This window comes from Culex quinquefasciatus, chromosome 3 (genome assembly GCF_015732765.1).
Source record: "Culex quinquefasciatus strain JHB chromosome 3, VPISU_Cqui_1.0_pri_paternal, whole genome shotgun sequence".
NCBI classification, from domain to species: Eukaryota; Metazoa; Arthropoda; class Insecta; order Diptera; family Culicidae; genus Culex; species Culex quinquefasciatus.
Window position 1 is genome coordinate 91,953,836 of NC_051863.1, and position 19,158 is coordinate 91,972,993.

The 19,158-nt window shown below is 43.7% G+C and overlaps 2 protein-coding genes across 2 annotated transcripts in view; both read left to right on the forward strand.

Annotated features, from left to right (window-relative positions):
- Positions 1 to 8,106: 8,106 nt before the first annotated feature.
- Positions 8,107 to 19,158, forward strand: part of LOC119770367 (mesencephalic astrocyte-derived neurotrophic factor homolog) — a 63,525-nt gene continuing 52,473 nt past the window's right edge. Inside the window, exons 1-2 of the mRNA XM_038265106.1 lie at positions 8,107 to 8,269; positions 8,581 to 8,850. Coding sequence (XP_038121034.1) covers positions 8,197 to 8,269; positions 8,581 to 8,850 — 343 coding nt within the window. The 5' untranslated portion in view covers positions 8,107 to 8,196. The remainder of the gene's footprint in view (positions 8,270 to 8,580; positions 8,851 to 19,158) is intronic.
- Positions 16,977 to 17,753, forward strand: LOC119770369. The gene is made up of 2 exons (XM_038265107.1): positions 16,977 to 17,196; positions 17,256 to 17,753. The coding sequence occupies exons 1-2, from the start codon at positions 17,163 to 17,165 to the stop codon at positions 17,609 to 17,611; spliced, it is 390 nt and encodes a 129-aa protein (XP_038121035.1). The 5' UTR covers positions 16,977 to 17,162; the 3' UTR covers positions 17,612 to 17,753.

A 19,158-nucleotide genomic window follows, 5' to 3' on the forward strand; every position in this document is an offset into this window, starting at 1 on the left:
TAAAATTTATCAAAATTTCGTTGAGCTGCTTTAAATTTACTTGAATTAGATTTAGATTTAGTTAAATAGATTTTCAATTTAGTTAAATTTATTCAGATTTAGTTGAATTGATTATAACATTTTTAATTTGTTTGAATTTAGTTATTTCTAGTTAAATTTATTTAAATTTAATTTAATTTAATTATGTTAATTTAAGTTTAATTTAAGTAAAATAATTTAAAATGAATACCTAATGTAACGTTTGTAGTTTTTGCTTTGATCAAATAGTTAAAATAATTCAGAAATAATATGTAAATCTGTAAATCCACTAAATTATGTACGATTTGATTGAAACGAACAATACCTCAACCTCAAAGTCGCCCCGGCGAAACGTCAAGTAGCAGATGACACCACTACACTCACACCGCTTCCGGCCTGTTCGAGTGTGTGTAGGAGAGAAAAAAGAGAGAGCGAAGATCATGGCCTGCTGGTGGTGGTGGGTTACTTTCTTCCACGTCTTCGCTCGATCAGTTCTTGCCTGCCTGTTGGCACAGAAGGTCGCGTCGCGCAAACAACGATCGCGGAAAAGTTTCCACGCGGCATCTTATCTGATTTGATCGCGCCGCAGGAAATCGCCGTTGGAGGAGCAAAACAAGAGCGGCGGGAGGCCGCGGAAGCTCGGCGCCACCGTCAGGAACCGGCGCTGGTGATTCTGCGAGGAAAAGTGGTGCTGTCGACGACGTAGGGTGAAGCCGCTGGCCAACCACTCGCACCGGCGAACAAGAACCACGTTTCGCTGGCCGCCGACCGCAACCGCCGGACAAGAACCACGTCCCGCTGGCCAACCACGCGCATCGGCGAACAAGAACGTCCCGCTGGTCAACCACGCGCACTGGCGAACAAGAACCACGTTCCGCTGGCCACCGACCGCAACTGCCGGACAAGTACCACGTGCCGCTGGACGCTGACCGCAGTCGCCATTGAAACCACGCATCGCCATGCGGGTGAACCCCCGAAGAACCAGGACGGGTCGCCCCGGCATTCCGCGGCAGCTGAACCGAACGTGATCCGGAGGGAACCGGGTCGTCCGACAACCACGCGGCGACGAACGAAGCAGGCCGGGCACGACGAGTAGAGGTGAGGAAGAATTGTGGGTAGGAAGAATAAGAGAAAGAAGAGCAGTTGCTAGGGCCGGTGAGAAGAAAATAAATGACTTTGGAAAAGAACAGTGAAACTGTGATTATTCGGCTATCCGGGAAGGCTCATTCCGTACACTAAATTAGTTTCAGTTTGTTAATTTTCGTAAATTGTAGTAAGAATCACTCAAAATCGCAAAAGTTAAAGAAATTAACTTAATTTTTTTAGTAAGATTAATCAGTTAAATTATCAAAATTTTGGTAATTTTTTTATGTTCAATTAAAATTTAGTTAGGTTTAGTTGAAATTTCTTAACAAATGGTGTCCTGTTTTGATCTTGTAAAAAAACACAATGTTGCTAATTAATATTTTTGTATTTTTGAACTTCTGTAATTTTTGTTGATTTTTTAATCTATGTTTTTTTTATCTTTTTTATTGCAGTCGAGAATATTAATATTATAGTTGTTTAGTGTTTTTGTTTTTGCAGCTGTGATTTTTTGTATTTCGTATCTTTGAATCGATGTATTTATATAATTGGAAATTTCTACATCATTAAAAAAATATTTAGTAATGATGGAAACTTTATGTCGTAAAAGAAATACTGAGGGAACATAACACAGTAAAGAATCGACAAAAAATTTTTTGGGGGGCATTCAAATAAAATTTAAAAAAATTAACATTGAACTTTAAGTAGTCAAATAAAAGCTACTTTCCTGCAGATGAAGCAGAACAAAAAGGGTGCGAGAAGTCAATTCTCTCACGGAAGAAGAAATGGGACAAAATGCGGAACACTCTAGCAAATCAACGCTGGTCAGTTGAGATTCCCGCTGACGGTACTGGACGGATTGAGTCTTGGATAGAGGGTCTGAACTGGCACTGGGGATGCCCGATTTCCGCCCGCAGCCCCCCTAAAGTTAGAGTGGGGTGGGTACCGGCAACTTTGGCGAAGCACGCGAAATAAAAGTTTACACATTGAATGGATTTTTGGGCAAAAACCATTCGCGATTAAATGCTCCATAATTCCGACAGATGGTGCAATGCATCGAAAAAAGACGATTCAAATTTTCGCTGTTCGGTTATATAGGAATGCAAACTTAAAATTGAATTTACAGCTCTTAGAATAACTTTTGAGAAAAAATTCAAGTAGTACGAGTGTAAACTTTTTGCCCTCTATAAATTAACGCAATAAAAAAGATTTTGAAAAAAAATAATTTTGAAAAAAAATATTGTTTAAAATGATAGAGCATCAAAAGTAAACAAAGTATCAGCTCGAATTTTTGCTCAAAAGTTGTTTTGAACGCTGGAATTGACCAAAACAGAATTCGCATACATAACCTCATCATTCGAGCGGTCGCCTTCGGCGTGCTAACATCATGTCGAATTGTAGCTCTCGCGAAAAGTTAATTTATTACCGCTCCCGGTGTGTTCGCCAGCACCCTGGGGAAAAGAAAGCAGTCCAAGCCGCCGCCGCTACCCGGTGAAGGCTCACCCGCACGGGACAGTTCGTCGCAGATCCTGCAGCGAGTGAACTACAAAAAAAATCCGCAAACAGCAGCAAGAAATCGCCGTGACGACCCCGCTTTCAAGGCGCCATCGAAGAAATTCGCTCGGCGGAATCTCGTCGACTTCGGACCAGCTCAACAATCATCGTCCTGGCACCCAACCCGGAGGAGGCACTGGTGGTTTCCCGACGTTTAACCAGTACGAGGCGCTCGACTTCGACATCTCCGGCGACGATGAGGAGAACAACAACAATGGCGGCGATGGGGAAACTGCTGCCGCTGGTAGTGGTGCTGCCGTTGGTTTGTGTTGTGAAAAACCCGGTCCCTGTACCCACCAAGGTGAGATGTCCGCCGATCTTTGTCTACGGTTCCAGTGTCCCGGCACTCAACCGGCTTTTGTCAACAACCCAGCTAGGCATCGACGACTACACTCAAACCCCGATGTTGTCAAACCAACGGGGTCACTTTTTAGTTTGACACCCCTTTAAACGGAGTTCACACACACTACCAAACGTTTGTTTTGGTAGAGTGCGTTAGCGCCGTGTAAAAAGTGACAGTTCATCACTTTCACCACCTGCGGGTAAACAAAGGCCACATCCAGATCAGGGTGTCGACTAAAATTCACTTTACTGCTGTGGTGAGTAAATTGAAAAATTCCGACGTCCAGTTTTATACTCACGGAACCAGCGACGAAACACCGGTAAAAATTATTCTTTTCGGGCTGCCTGTGTTCCCCGTCGAAGACGTGAAACTGGAACTCGAAAGTGTTTTTCTGCGTTCCACCAACGTCCGCCAGATGGGGAAGTCGAAACACGGCGACTACGCTCTGTACCTGCTGCAGTTCGAGAAAGGAACGGTGAAACTCCAGGAGCTGCAACAGATCAAGGCCCTGTTCAACGTCATCGTTCGCTGGAGGCACTACTCCAAGAAGAAGTCGGATGTTGTCCAATGTTTCCGGTGCCAGCAGTACGGGCACGGGATGAGTAACTGCCATCTGGAGGCCAAGTGCGTGAAGTGTGGCGAGCGCCACCAGACGACCGCTTGCGTACTCCCCCCGCGAGCCGACGTCGTGGTCAACGACGACCGCTCACAAATCCGCTGTGCTAACTGCAGCCAAAATCACACAGTGAACTACAAGGGTTGCCCCACCCGCCTTAAGTACCTGCAGGACTTGAAGGTCAAGAAGAAGACGAGTCCCGCCGGCAGAAGCAACGCTCCGAAGGTGTTTGTAGTTCATGCGCCTGTCCCCAAGCCACTGGGTGGTAACTTGAGCCAACTGCTCGGCAGCATCGCGAATCCTGGGGTCTCGTACTCGCAAGCCGTGCAGGGCCAACCCGAGTCGTCAAACTTATTTACCGTTGAAGAGTTCATGAGCCTAGCCAGTGAACTCTTCACTAGGCTTTCGAATTGCCAGACGAAAGCCATGCAATTCCTCGCCCTCAGCGAGCTCATCATCAAATTTGTTTATAATGGCTAACCTTAGCTCGAAACTTCGACCCGGGCAATCGAGTCCGTTGGGTCACGATCAATGTGGATCCCGCACCAGTGAACATCGTTGCTGTTTACTACCCTGGCTCGACCCGCAGGGCAACGCTTTGTCAGTTCCGACGTGAAATACGGCAGCTCAGCAGCATCGATGGGTCAATCGTCCTGGTGGGTGATTTGAACGCGCGGCATAGGATGTGGAACTGCACCAGGGCCAACAAGGCAGGACAAATACTGCACCAAGTACGTACCAAGTACCAGAGTACGAGTCCAAGGACATCTACATACACGCTCCGGATACTCCCACCCGCTGCCCCGCTGGACGAGGGAGGCCTTCCACGTTGGATCAGGTCATCTCAAACAACCTGGAGCAGATGTCGAAGCCAATAACGCACGTCGAACTGTCGTCGGACCATCTGCCGGTCACCTATACGATCGACGCTGACGTTCCAGTCGCCCCGGCTGGAAGACTCATCCGATGCTTCGACAGAGCGAATTGGAGCACATTTGCTCGCTCGATCGAGCGGGAGGTCGACCTTAACGCAAGCTGGATCAACGATCTGGATCGCTCGGAGAAAATCGACGACGCCATCGACAAGTTCACCGCCATCCTCAAAGCAGCTGAGGAAGCCGCTGTCCCTTCGCGTAGGATCCTACCTCAGAAGAAGGACATTCCCGACGAGCTGAAGCTGCTAATCCGGCTGAGGAACGTGCGGCGTAGACAGTTCATCCGAAGACGGGACCCGCTCATCGGAGCGGTGGTGACCCACCTGAACAACGTCATCAGCACCAAAAGCGCCGAACACCGCTCCAAAAATTCGGCTCCTTGCTAAGGACGCTGGACAATGGCAGCAACAAGTTCTGGAAGCTTACCCGCAACCTCCGGAACACGGTCAAGTACAGCCCCCCGCTGAACGTCAACGGAGACCTCGTAGCGAGCCCTTCAGCGAAAGCCGAAGCGCTCGCGAGTGCATTCGCCGCTGCCCACAACAACGAGCAACCAGGTGATCCCGAAACATCGGCCGCTGTGGAGAACGCGCTTGGCCACATCCGAGCGACAACTCCTCCCGAGCCTCCGGCCGCCCTTGTCAAGCCGAAAGAGGTCAAGGCGATCATCCGCACGCTCAAAAACCGGAAGTCTCCTGGGCAAGACGGAATCCGGAATACGTGCCTCAAGCAGCTGCCAAGAAAAGGGTTGGTCGTCCTGGCCAAAATCTTCAACGCTTGCCTGGCCTTGGGCTACTTTCCGGCCGGCTGGAAACACGCGAACGTGATCGCCATCCCAAAGGTGAACAAGGACATAACCAATCCAGGTAACTACCGCCCGATCAGCCTTTTGAGCAGCCTGAGCAAACTCCTGGAACGGGTGATCCTCGCCCGGATAAACCATCACCTGGAGATGGAGAAACTCATCCCACACGAGCAGTTCGGCTTCAAGCCGGGGCACTCAACGGTGCACCAACTCGCCCGTATCTCGGAGATGGTGAAGCGCGGTTTCCTGACGGGGAAGTCGACTGGCATGATCCTTCTCGACGTCGAAAAGGCCTACGACTCCGTGTGGCAGGACGCCGTGGTCTACAAGCTCTTCCGCTCGAACCTCCAGCCGTTCCTGGTCTAGATCGTCGAGTCGTTCCTGACAAAGCGGTCTTTTACGGTGACGGTGAATGGCGAGCGTTCCTCCGTCCACAACATCCCCTTCGGCGTGCCCCAAGGATTAGTGCTGAGCCCGACTCTCTACAACATCCTTACCTCCGACGTGCCGATGATCGATGGAGTGTCGTACGCATTCTTTGCGGATGACACTGCATACTTGGCATCGGATAAGGACCCAAAGATCGTCGTCACCCACCTACAAGCGGCACAGAACAACCTCGAGGAGTTTCAGCGGAAGTGGCGCATCAAGCTGAATGCTGGGAAAACCCAGTCCATCTTCTTCACCAGGAGGCGTGCTGCTCGGCACCTTCCCCGCAGATCGAACAGCGTCAACGGCCAGCCTGCAACTTGGGACGACGAAGTCACGTACCTGGGAGTGGTGCATGACAAGAAGCTAAAGTACGACAAGCACGTGAACTATATCATCGGGAAGGTGGATCGGTCCACTAAAGCGCTCTACTCCCTGCTGAATCGGCGGTCGAAGCTGATAATCAAGAACAAGTCGCTCGTGATCAAGTGCATCATCCGTCCAATGCTGACCTACGCTGCTGCGGTCTGGGGCAACTGCGCCAAATCGCACCGTAAGCGGCTCCAGGTAAAGCAGAATAAGCTGCTCAAGATGGTGCACAACCTGGACCCGTGGTACCCGACCGACGATCTACACAAGCTGGCCGGCGTCGACACCATCGACGCAAGCATCGAAAGGGCAACGAGAACCTTCAGGCACAGAGAACAGATACACATCTTGGTTCTAACTAGTGTGTAAACCGTGTAAACTAAAAAAATGCGTTGCATACAATCTTGTATCAAAGAAATTAGAGTGTGCAGGATACGCTTGGCGGCGCCACCGTCGCGGCTGAGAATACTTGACTTAACAATTAAAAAGGCTCAATAATTTCGAAAGAAAATAAATGTTAATCTCGTTTAAATATAAAATTCACTTCTGTATAATTCCAGTTGACTAAAAATAATGCAAAAATGCAATAACATTAACGAAAACATAGCAGAAAATTCATTCAAAAATGATTTTTCTAGCGACAACTTAAAATAGTCCCTTTACACATGTTATGTCCGATTTAGTTTTGTTTACCTTCTTGGGCGCGTAAAATTACAACCCTCTGATGAAGGGCAGTCAGACATTGGTCTGATGTCGTTCGTACGGAATGTTTTATGCAGTGATTAGGTGGTCCAACGTTCTGCTACTGTAGGCCATCATGATTTTGGAAGTGGCGCTATCTAGGCGGATGGTGCACACCTAGCTCTTTTCAACGTATTTTGGTTTGAATTTTTACACACGTTTTTCAATGCTGTTTGTTCAATGATATACATTTGTTCTCTGTGCTTTAGGACTTCGTGTGGGATGTCAACGAATCCGCTCATCGAAGCCCTCCTCCGTCAACAACTGTGATATAAGTTTTAAGCCAAACATAGATCTAAGGTTTTTTCTCAAAATTTATTTTCCCTACAATTGAATTTGAATAGAGAATTTGCAGCAAAGCTAAAAGACACGTGTCGCCACCTATAAACAAATAGCGTAAACCTATGATTTTTTGAAAAAATGTGTTTTTTCCTTCATAATCAACATTTTTATACAACTTATGCCGGATTCGGATGAGAAAAATTATTTCCAACAATTTGGTGTATAACTTTCCAATATTTGTTTGATTTTTCTATGAGAAAACTGGAAATTTAGAAAAAGATAGTAATTTGGACTATTTGGCTAGAAAGTCTGTCAAAAATCAATAAAAAATGTTGAACATACGTTAACACATCTGTTATCAACTATACAACTGTTTATTTCCTTGATATATACAGGGAAACTCATTTTTTCGTGTTCCAAAACATGTTTTTTTAAAAAAAAGGTCACACATTTTTGCGCGCTCAAAAGTTGATGTTCATTATTTTAAAGCAAAAAAATTTTCTCGTCTTTTGCAACCAGTTTCATTAAGATTGATGCAGGGAATCATGAGAAATAAGCGATTTTGTTCTTCAATCCAGCAGAAAGGAATACGATTTTTGGCAAGTAACCTCATTTTGGCGCCACCTACATTTGAAACACAGTCGCGCTGCAAAACCTCAATATATAACCTCAAAGGGCAAAAATTACGCCATTTGTTTTGCTGGCTGGTACAAAATTTAACCTCAATATTTTTCGTGTACGTACACGCAATGCATGCGCACGTAGATTACTCTATTGCGATGTGTAAAAACCACACATCGATTTCGAAACAACCCGGTTCACACATTCAATGTGTCGAATCGACACTTTTTGGGCGTGATTTTTATCTTCAGTTCAGTGCACACTTTTTTGAGTTCGTTTGAGCGAACTGTGAAAAGTGCGATTTCTGAACTCCCAAAAGTGCGATTTTCAGTAACCGTGTGGATTGCATTTTTAGTTGAACGGGGAGGTTAGCTTGTAGGTTATTATTAATTTTTACGAAATGATTAAAATACTGATTAGCTTTAGTTTGCTAGTTTGTTTGTCAAATGCACTTAAGAAAGGAGACTGCGAAGGTACAGTTATTTAATGTACTGCCGCTCTAATCGAGTCCGTCCCATATGTAAAAACAGTAAGCCTAGAAAAACGTATGTCAATGTTGTCCCGCCCATAAGACTACGTGTTAAAATTGCACAAAAATGGATTTCCTACGGTTTTCCAGAACAAAGTACTAAATTTTGTCGGTTTTTCGGATAGTTCACATGATTTTGAACCAAACTGCATCATTAGCTCAAAATTGACGAAATTAATATGAGACGGACTAGCTTCGAGCGGCAGTGTAGACATTTGTTACCGTTCAGCGGTTTGACCATCTAGTTTTTTTTAGTTTGCATTAAAACAATTCAAAATTTTGCATCCCAGCTAAGTGAAACGTCCAAGAAAAGTACGACAGAAATCGAGAATGATTTCAAAACTTTCTGTAAACGAGTTGCAATCGGAAAAGAGCAAAGATTTTGCTATTACATGGGCGGTGATGAGTCTTCAGCGACAGGAATACTGTCTGAATTATCGAAACCTCTAAGTTGGTCCATGCCTGTAGAGAAAATTTGTGAAAAATTGAAAAAGAAGGATTCTCAAATTTGTGATCTTCGATACGGTAAGAAAACTTATCGTGCATTTATGTTCAATTCCTTTATTTTATGTGATTGATCAATCAACTGTTGAGTTTACGTTCACGTTAATAAAACAATAGAAGTTCAAATTTGTCAAAATCGGCAAAACCTGTGTGCGTGTCAGAGTTGCCTTATTTTCGACGTATCAACGTGGTACTTAATAGGCAATGGCGTCATAACTCGGTGACGTGTACACAACAATCTATTGAAAAAGCGAGAAGTAGGAAATCATTTTCTTCAACAAAACGGTTGCGCCGCGTGGTCCCTGGGCCTTGTAAAGTCAAGGGGCATGATTTGATCCTAGTGCATTTGTTAAAATTTGGGTATACATTATTTTTTATAAGCACTATGGATACCACTTCATGCTACGAGAACTCGCTTTGTCGCAGACCCAGGGCTTAAGCGTTGACCGGTTAGCTGTTATCGTGAACTAGGTAGTTCTCCGATAGTGAAAATCGACCATTGTTGCGAATCGAGGATCTACTGGACTGGAGGTTTGACGATCAAATGGAGCCTAAAATTTCAAAGGGACACATGGGTTTTTTTTTAAACAGAAGTGTATCTCTTCCACTAGAATAACAGTTTACATAAGGTATGATAGGGATACGCTCCTATTTGCAAAGCTTGTGTGTCACAATAAAATGGAAGGCACGAAATAGTCGTCACGACGAGTGTTCAACTTGTAAAATATGAACAGTTAATTTAAGGTTATTGGTTTTGAGGCGACAAGACAGGTTTAAAAACTAGGTATAGGAATGTTTGGCTTTTTTTGAGATTCAAGTTACTTTTAGGCAGTTTGTTGATCCAAGTTAGCAGGTTGTTGATTCAAGTTAGTTAGTTTTCCATAAATTAATAATTCTCGGGTTAGTTTTCAAAAGGTCGTAAGCGCCAGTTGTCCAAAATTGAGTTTTTGGCACGGTTGCACTCTTCAAACGCTTTACTAACGATCTAGCAGAATTTCTAAAATTAATAATTTTAAACAAAAATATAGCCCTCATATAAAAGGTCGAATGTGCATTTCATACGGAGGAGTCACATACGTCCTTGATGATGCAAGGTCGTAAGTACTGATAATTTGAAAAATGCACTTACGCTCATAGAAAAAGGACGTAAGTTCAGTTATAATTGCTTTTTTATTATGCACACATGAGTTTTAACGCAAAATGATGAAAATTTTTTACCCAGTAAAATCACAGCGCTGGTTAAATGACTTAAAAGATGCACAATGAATATTTTCCTATTGCCCAGCCAACAAAACGAAGTTTCAGCCATTCATTCCGGCAGAAACGGCTAGCTTCCCCAAAAATCATCATATTGTGTGGCAGCCTGAATCAACACAAAATCAAGAGGAACAGGAACGAGCGATAATGACCGCATCCATCTTATCACGCATAAACGCCCTCTGAAAACTCCAGGAACACCGAGTTCTTCAAGGTCCTATGGACCACTGAAAAAAAGATAAACAAATCAGTGGTAATTCCACAGAGAACAGATGTATATCATTGAACAAACAGCATTGAAAAACGTGTGTAAAAATTCAAACCAAAATACGTTGAAAAGAGCTAGGGTGTGCACCATCCGCCTAGATAGCGCCACTTCCAAAATCATGATGGCCTACAGTAGCAGAACGTTCGACCATCTAATCACTGCATAAAACATTCCGTACGAACGACATCAGACCAATGTCTGACTGCCCTTCATCAGAGGGTTGCAATTTTACGCGCCAAAGAAGGTAAACAAAACGAAATCGGACATAACTTGTGTAAAGGGACTATTTTAAGTTGTCGCTTGAAAAATCATTTTTGAATGATTTTTTTGTTATGTTTTTGTTAATGTTATTGCATTTTTGCATTATTTTTAGTCAACTGGAATTATACAGAAGTGAATTTTATATTTAAACAAGGTTAACATTTATTTTCTTTCGAAATTATTGAGCCTTTTTCATTGTTAGGTCAAGTATTCTCAGCCGCGACGGTGGCGCCGCCAAGCGTATCCTGCACACTCTAATTTCTTTGATGCAAGATTGTATGCAACGCATTTTTTTAGTTTACACGGTTTACACACAAGTTAGAACCAAGATGTACATCTGTTCTCTGTGGTAATTCGTCCTTTTGTTCGTGCTTTCAGCTAGCGTATGAGCCAACGCGAGAGAGAGAGAGAGAGAGAGAGAGAGAGAGAGAGAGAGAGAGAGAGAATAAAATCTGTCCTTTATCCTCTGCGATGTTTTCTCCCAATCTCCTCCAAAAACACAAAACATCGACTGCTAAATTTTTGGGGGGTGTTGAAACGATGTTCAAAATAAAAATGTTTGATTCAAATGTGTTTTAGTAGCAAAAAGAAAATTACTAATGGTCGTATTGTCATTCTTACTAAAAAAAAGTCCCAAGTACAGGGACGTAAGGAACAATTTGCTCATGTAAAAGGTCGAATCAACCTTGTGTGATAAAACAAGGCTAAAACACACGTTGAATGTTAACAAATTTAATTCACTTGATATGGCTTCTATAGCTTATAGTCAAAGCAATGATTTTGACTAAAAATATGCCCTTGAAACCGAGGGGCATGACACTCCCGAGATGAACTCGCGATTCAACTGCGATAACCTTCGATGAACGCGATCTGCCACGATTGCCAAGAATGAGCGCGATCTGGCACGATTTCATCGCGATCCCCGGTTTTCCATGCTATTCCTTCTTTCTTTCCAGGTTATGGTGTTCGCATAAGCTTCCATGTCCCAGACCAGTACCAGCGGCCAACAATATGGTTCCTACGTCATCACATCGGTGCCGGCGAAAGTCATCAAGACTACGAACAACCTAATCAGTTAGCTGGACGCACAATCGCTCGATCTGGCCGGTTGAATCGGTGGTTTTGCATCCACACCGGCGACCACGGCAATCAGTACGGCCACGAGCAGGGTGCCAGAGCAGAAGTTTTCCGATGAAAGTAGCAGCTTGGCCAGAAGCAGCTCGAGCTCGATTGACGGAAGTGGCAGCAATACCACGACAACGACCAGTAGCAGCAACAGAACTGATCTGGCTGTACCGCTTGGAGCAGCTGTAACAGTGGCCACGGCTGATAGAAAAAACAGCAGCATCAGTTCTGACCACGAGAACCTGCTCAACCAGCTGGCCCTGAACATTCTTTGCAACCAAAATGACCTGCAGCGGATCGCGCAAAGGTCCATGGGAACCCCAGGTCTACGGCGGATACGCCACCGCTCAGCTGCTCGGCCACCAGTCCGGACCGTCGTTAACATCACTCAGTGGTTAAGGACTGCCCAACATTGAGGACTCACGCGTGCCCTGTCGCTGCGAGCCCGGTGCCACTTGGCTGTCGTAATTAAAATTCTCGCTCTTCTTCTTGTTTGCACACTTTTCAGACGCCGAACTGATCAATGTGTCGCGAATCTTTTGAGAGGTCATGCACGACTTCCTGTCGGATATACTGCCCACGCCCACGCGAGTTTGTCTAGGTGCACCAGCACGTGTCCAATATCATTCAGCACAAGACTGGAGCGCACGACACGAAGGACGACTCGGAGAACGAAACCTTGTTGGAGTGCTTCGACGAAATCTAACCTATCTGAACAGATTTGAACTAGTCGCTCGAGACGTTCAACCCCGAGGGCAGTTTGGTGGATGCGGCGGACGGCTCGCGGGTAACCATCTACAACTCCGAGTAGATCGATTGCATCAACGCTCTCAACGGCTGCACCGACATCCCGAGTGTAAGCAAGTCGACACTGTAATAATCTTACTAAATCCCAAAACGAATCTTAAAAAATCACCAGGAATTGACGCGTAATCAAAATTAATCGGCGTGAACTCGTTTCGCAAGACGCGAAGGGCCGGCAACCAGAACCAGCTGGTGATGTCAGGGACGTTGTTGCCGATCGGAGACGGACTGGCCGACGCTAATTTTCAGCAAGCAGCGGCCGCCGCTGGCCATCTGGTTACATTCGACTCGAACCGTCAGATCTCGGACATGCTTCACCTGCGACCTGCAAAGTCACTCGAGAGGATGGTTCAGCGGAGGCGGTGGACGGCTCACGGAAACCATCTACAACTACGAGAGGATTGAGTGAGTCGTTGAGGTAATCCACGCGAGCTTGCACAAGTGATCGGCAAAGATTTGCCGATGCCGAGCCAGTGGAATCGGATACACTGCTGATACAATCAGAAACGCCATGTTACCAGCTCAGAAAGACACCAGCTCGGAGCAGCAGCCGCGCATTCAGTGATAACTTGAAGCAGCATTTGAAAGTGTAATTGTAGTCGTGTTCAGGTTCAGGCTTCGCTTAAAATTACCAAATCTAAAATAAAATTTATTTAATTAAATAAGTGTTTTATACATTTTAGAAACAGTTAAGCGGTGCTAAACCCAAAACTACTTCCAGCAGTACGCCGGAGAAAACCGCGAAACGTTCGCCGTTGACCAACTTGAAGATTTGGACAACAAATTCCTGATGGTCACGTAGAGTGTCAACACCGTGTACACGGAACCGCCTTTCAGAGCTTCTCCTGCGACCTTCTCTACTACCTCAAAGACATCCGCGTTGTGCTGGTCCGCCCTTTCCAAATCCACCTTCGTAAAACTACTCGCGCAAGCGTTGCTCGACATCGCGTTGGTTCGGACCTGCAATGGGCACTTCCGGTATCGCGACGAGCAGAGCAGCAACACCGGCTGCGTCCTGGAAGGCACTGGTGCTGTAAGTGGTTTGTGATAAGTGCGGTACGGACCGACGGTCTTGCGCCATCGGACACTTTGTGCTTGCGAGGACGAATACTAAAGGCAACTAAGCTAAGGGTGGTACACTCGTGCCTGGGTCGTAAACGGCCTGCTGTTGATCCGCTCGGTACACGCGTCGTAGCAAATTTTGTTGTTCCCGGCCATCAACTCAATCGCGATGAACGCGTTCGGACAGGACTGGATTGAATACCTCGTTGTCTGCACTGGTATCCGTTGACGCCGTGCCTTGCTTTGGTTTTCGCTTCCTGCAGCTCGATGCTCATCTTTCCATCATGTTGGCCACACTCTCGGCACTCAGACACAACTCGCACACCACATTCGACTCGCCTCCTTTGTTCACATTCTCCGGCACATATTCACGCTTATCCGGACCGCCCTCGTTTGGTCAACGATCTTTTTCGTCTGCAAATCGTCGTTCAAACTGTCCTCGACGTCCGCGTCTGACATGCCGACGTCGTCCTTGTCCGATTCGTTGGTGCCTTTGACGTCACCTTCCAGTTTGCCACCTGCTGCGGCAAAAGTTGATTTGTTGGATTTTTTTTCTGCTTTCCTTGGTTTCCACATTTCCGCATTCGCATTCTTGATGCGGCGTCATTTACGGCTGCTTAGTGGTTTTGGGGTGGATCCGCCGGAAGTTGACATGGTCGTAGTCCGGTTAGGGGCTGCATTTTCTTCGGATCGGGGGTGACAAATTCAAGAGTCGATCTGGAGTGACAAATTCATGAAGGACTCGTAGTCTGCGATCAGCAGAGAAGCGAGTCAGACGTGCGTCCCTTACAAACCAAAAAGTGCTTAAAAGTGCAAAAATGCCTCACGGCAAGAAAAGAGGCGGTCCTCACCTGCAGGATCGGCAGATTTGAAGAAGCTGAAGAATGCCGAAGCGCTACCTGCAAAGCCAGGCAGTTTGAGCAAGGACGCTCAAAATTCGTCTGGAAACCAGTTCGCTACCCTCCCTGTGGACGTGAGCGAGAAGGAAGAATTTGAACGACGGGAAAAGTTGCCACCCATTTTTGTGAAAACATCGTCATCGGATTCGGTGCGAAAGTGGCTGACCGGGTTTATCAAATCTGGTGCTTTACGAGCTTCCATTCGCTTGTGTGCTGATGGACTCAAAATTCTGCTACCTACCAGAAAGGATTACAACTACGTTCGGGATTTCCTGAACAACACCAAGATTGAATACTACAGCCATGACGATCCAGGTAAACGGCCCATGAAACAGGTCCTCCGAGGCCTGTACGACATGGATGTGAGTGTGCTGAAAGAAGAGCTCAAAACTCTTAAGTTGAACGTGATTGAAGTCTTCAAGATGACGAGACACAACAAGGACATCAAGTATCGTGATCAACTGTACCTGGTTCATCTCGAGAAAGGATCGACAACGCCGTCTGAGCTGAAAGCAGTTCGGGCAATTTTCAACATCATCGTGACTTGGGAACGTTATCGTCCAGTGCACCGTGACGTGACGCAATGTTCGAACTGCTTGCAGTTTGGACATGGTGGAAGGAACTGTTTCATCAAGAGTCGTTGTGCAACCTGCGGAGGTGAGCACAAAACTCAAGCTTGCGAAACAATCAACGAGAACATCGAAGCGAAATGCTTCAATTGCGGCGGCGACCATTCTACCAAGAATCGGAGCTGCCCAAAACGAGCTGAGTTTGTAAAAATTCGGCAGCAAGCGACGACGAGGCACCAACCAAATCGTCGCAAAACACCACCAGCATACACGGACGTGGATTTTCCTGCTTTGGCGTCACCTGGAGCGGGATCTGTTCGAGTGGTTCCAAATCTGCAGCCATTGCCGTTGAATCAGCGGCAAAAAGTTGCAGAGAATACAACACCTCCTGGCTTCAGTCAGCAACCGAGGGAAAACCAACCAGCATCAACGGATGAAGGCAGTAGTGACCTGTTTTCACCACAAGAACTTCTAAACATTTTCATCGAGATGACAACAACACTGCGTGGTTGCAAAACTCGTGCGGAACAAGTAAGAACGCTTGGAGGATTTATCTTAAAATACAGTTCGTAGTTTACTCGTTCTAATGATTTTGAATATTTCAATGAATTTACTTTTTTAGTTTTAAGTTAGGATTAGTTGTTAAAGCGATTTTTTTCTTTTTTACCCAAATGTATTCGATTCAATGCAAAAATGTAAAACAATTTGAAGTAAATAAATGAATGTGAACAGTTAATAAGAAAACGAAAAATATAAAAAAGATGAAGAGCATGTAGCCATACCACTTAGAATGTAAATGAAATGTAATTATTATAAGAAAGTTCAATAAAGACATATTTAATTTCAAAAAAAATGAAGGACTCGTGCCATGTTAGTTATACCTCGCAGCCACAGCAAACTGTCTATGATGGACTAGCTGCTCGTCGCAATGGCCGGCAACTTCCGTCCGGTTCCGCCTCCAACCTAATTTCACGCTAAATCGGCGCCGCGGCCGTCGATGTACCATCTACGTCCCCACCATCGCACTATGGGGTTTCAGGCGGCCATAAATCGAAAAACCGACATACTCTAATTATTTTTTTGGTATTTTTTTTCGAAAATAAACATTCTAACTAAGAAAAATCCGGAGTTTGAAAGTTGTAGGTTCAAAATTCACTGAATTGCAGACCTTCAAAGGCGAAAATGGTTAGAAAAAACATGTTTTTTGACTAAAAAATGATTATTTTTCATAGTTGTACTGTGTAGCTATTTATGTATTTTTCCTGCATCATTATATATATATATTCAGAAAGGTAATTGATTCAACTTTTCAATAACATTTTACAAAACACACTTTTACAGGCTAAAAAAAATAATAAAAATCAAAAAATATGAATTTTTATTCAAAATTTAGTTTTTTTCAACTTTGTTAATGGAGTACTTTTTTTGTGTGCATTTGTGCGATCTGAATTTTTCAGCTTAAAATTTGAACCATGTCCTAACTTGTCTCCAAATTTCAAAGTGCACTTTTGTGCACTTTTTGAGTTATGCCATTTTGAACATTTTGATTCATGCAAGAAAATTAAAGATTTCGCGTATACGTTTGGTTAAAATCACATTATTTACCTGCGGAGGCAGAAATGACGTACCTGCTATGTATGTTTTGAAATTGATTTGATATTCATGACTTTGTTGGTAGAAATTCCTATTCAAAAAGAGGTGGATTTTAACTCAAGAAAAAGGGGAGGGAGGCTGAACGTAAATCAGAAACTTTAACATAGCATAAACCGCCATTCCATCACACAAAAAAATATTACGGTAATGACAAAAGTAACTTACTTTCGAATTAAAAAGTTGTTAAAATTTGCTACATTAAAAGTTTTTTTCTTGTTTTGAAAATGAAAACTTTTACTGCTACAGTTTTTGAAAATCTCATTGCTCACTGATTTAAAAGTTTTTCCTTTTAATTCGACTGTAAAATTTTGCGTTGAAGAAGATAAACATCCGGGTTTTGGACAAGTACGAGACAGGTGATTTTCACGGTGAGGAGAAGGAGCCGACGAAAAGGAGGACGACGAGAAGCGGGATAATCGGAGGTGGCCAGAGCGGATGTTGCACTCGGTGCCGGCGGTTTACAACACCGGTGAGTAATGATAATGTGTGCAGTGGATTGCCAACTTCACTAACTTCCATCTCTTTTAGCAAATAACCGTTCACAAATGCTCATCTCGCGACGGCGCAGCTCCAGCCGAATGAACCTGGACAGCGTGCCGAAAAAATCTGTGTCATTCTCGAAGGAGGATGAAGTGCTCGAAATCGAATTCCGTTCCGAGGGCCTCATCAACCCAATTCCGGATGCGCTTCCAGAATCTGGAACTCCTCGTTCAGGCACTTCACTTTTCAGCCGGGAAACGTCGATCACCCTTGCCGAATCTACAGTCAACTTCTCCAACCCTGTCCTGATGAAGGCCGGCAACGTGACCATCCTGTTCTCTACTTTGCTGTCGCGCGTCGAAACGTCCATCCGGAACTGTCCAGCTTGGGGTCTTCAAAAGTGACCGGTGGCGTACCATAAGAATCGGTACAGCTTGGACTCGGATTTTGGCCAGAAGCGTTAAATACAATAACAAAATGTTTTTTTTTTAACATACTGTTTAAAACATTAAAAAATAAACATAAAATCAAGCCTAGAATCAAGCCCATTTTTCTGAAACTATCACTGTAGTATTAAATGTTGTTTATTCTTGCTATAAAAGGTTTCTTTTCAAATTAAAAGCAAAACACTTTTAGCGATACAACGATTTTGTTCCATAAATGCATTGTAGTATCAAAAACTTTCCAACTTTTAAATTGAAAAGTTTGAACTTTCTACGAATATTCACCAACGCGAACTTTTAATCCAACGAACGATCTTTTTAAATTTAGAGTATTTTTTCTTTGTGTGATGCATCAAATAGACAGAGCAAGAATATTAAAATTCACCACTTTAATGCATGTGGCCTCAAATATATGAAATAATCGAAAATTAAACTTTTTTTTTGGAAAAATATGAAAATTCATTTGTTTTCATTATACTAAGTACAAACAACACAAAAAAGTCACAAAAAAGCAAAAAAATATTTTTGGCCGCTCGCTTATATGGAAATACCCCATAGTGCATCGCCCCCTGCTGAAGTACGTCTCGCCAAACTAAAGGAAACAGAGCAATTCTCTACCAAAACCGGAAATGGATTTTATTTGTATTTTTATTTGGCTCAAACTTTGTAGGGCCTTCCTATGACCAAAGAAGCCATTTTGCATCATTAGTTTGTCCATATAAATTTCCATACAAATTTGGCAGCTGTTCATACAAAAATGGTACGTAAATATTCGAAAATCTGTAACTTTTGAAGGAATTTTTCGATCAATTTGGTGTCTTCGGCAAAGTTGTAGGTATTGTTAAGGACTATTTAGAAAAAAATAGGTACGCGGAAAAAAATTTCCCGATTTTTTATTAACTTTTTCACAAAACTCAAATTCCCAAAATACGTATTTTTGATTTTCGAGATTTTTGATATGTTTTAGGGACAAAATCCGCAACTTTTGAGGTATAGAGAAACATGGTCAAAAAATCTGCCGCCGAGTTATGATTTTTTGAAAAACTGGTGATTTTTGGAAAAATTCGAAATTTCATACATAAAATTTTTTTGACCTCATTTTTTTATGTAAAATTGAATTTGCAATCGAAAATTACTTTACAGATTTTTTTATAAAGGGCCCCGTTTTCAAGATATAGCCACCGAAAGTTTGATTTCAGCGAAATATTTGCAGTTTTTCGATTTTTTAAAATAGTGACCATGAGTGACCATTTCTAAAAATATTTTTTTTGAAAAGTTCAGAAAATTTGCTATAAAATTGTCTAAGAGACATAAAACCAAGACTAACATTTCAAATGGGCGTAATATTGAATGTTTGGCCCGTTTGAAATATTAGTCTTGGTTTTAAATTTTTGAAAATATTTTTTTCGAAAAGATCGGAAAATTTCACGAATGTTTCATGTATTAACATTGAAAATTGAACCATTAGTTGCTGAGATATCGTCATTAGAAAATCGTGGGCTGTTTGG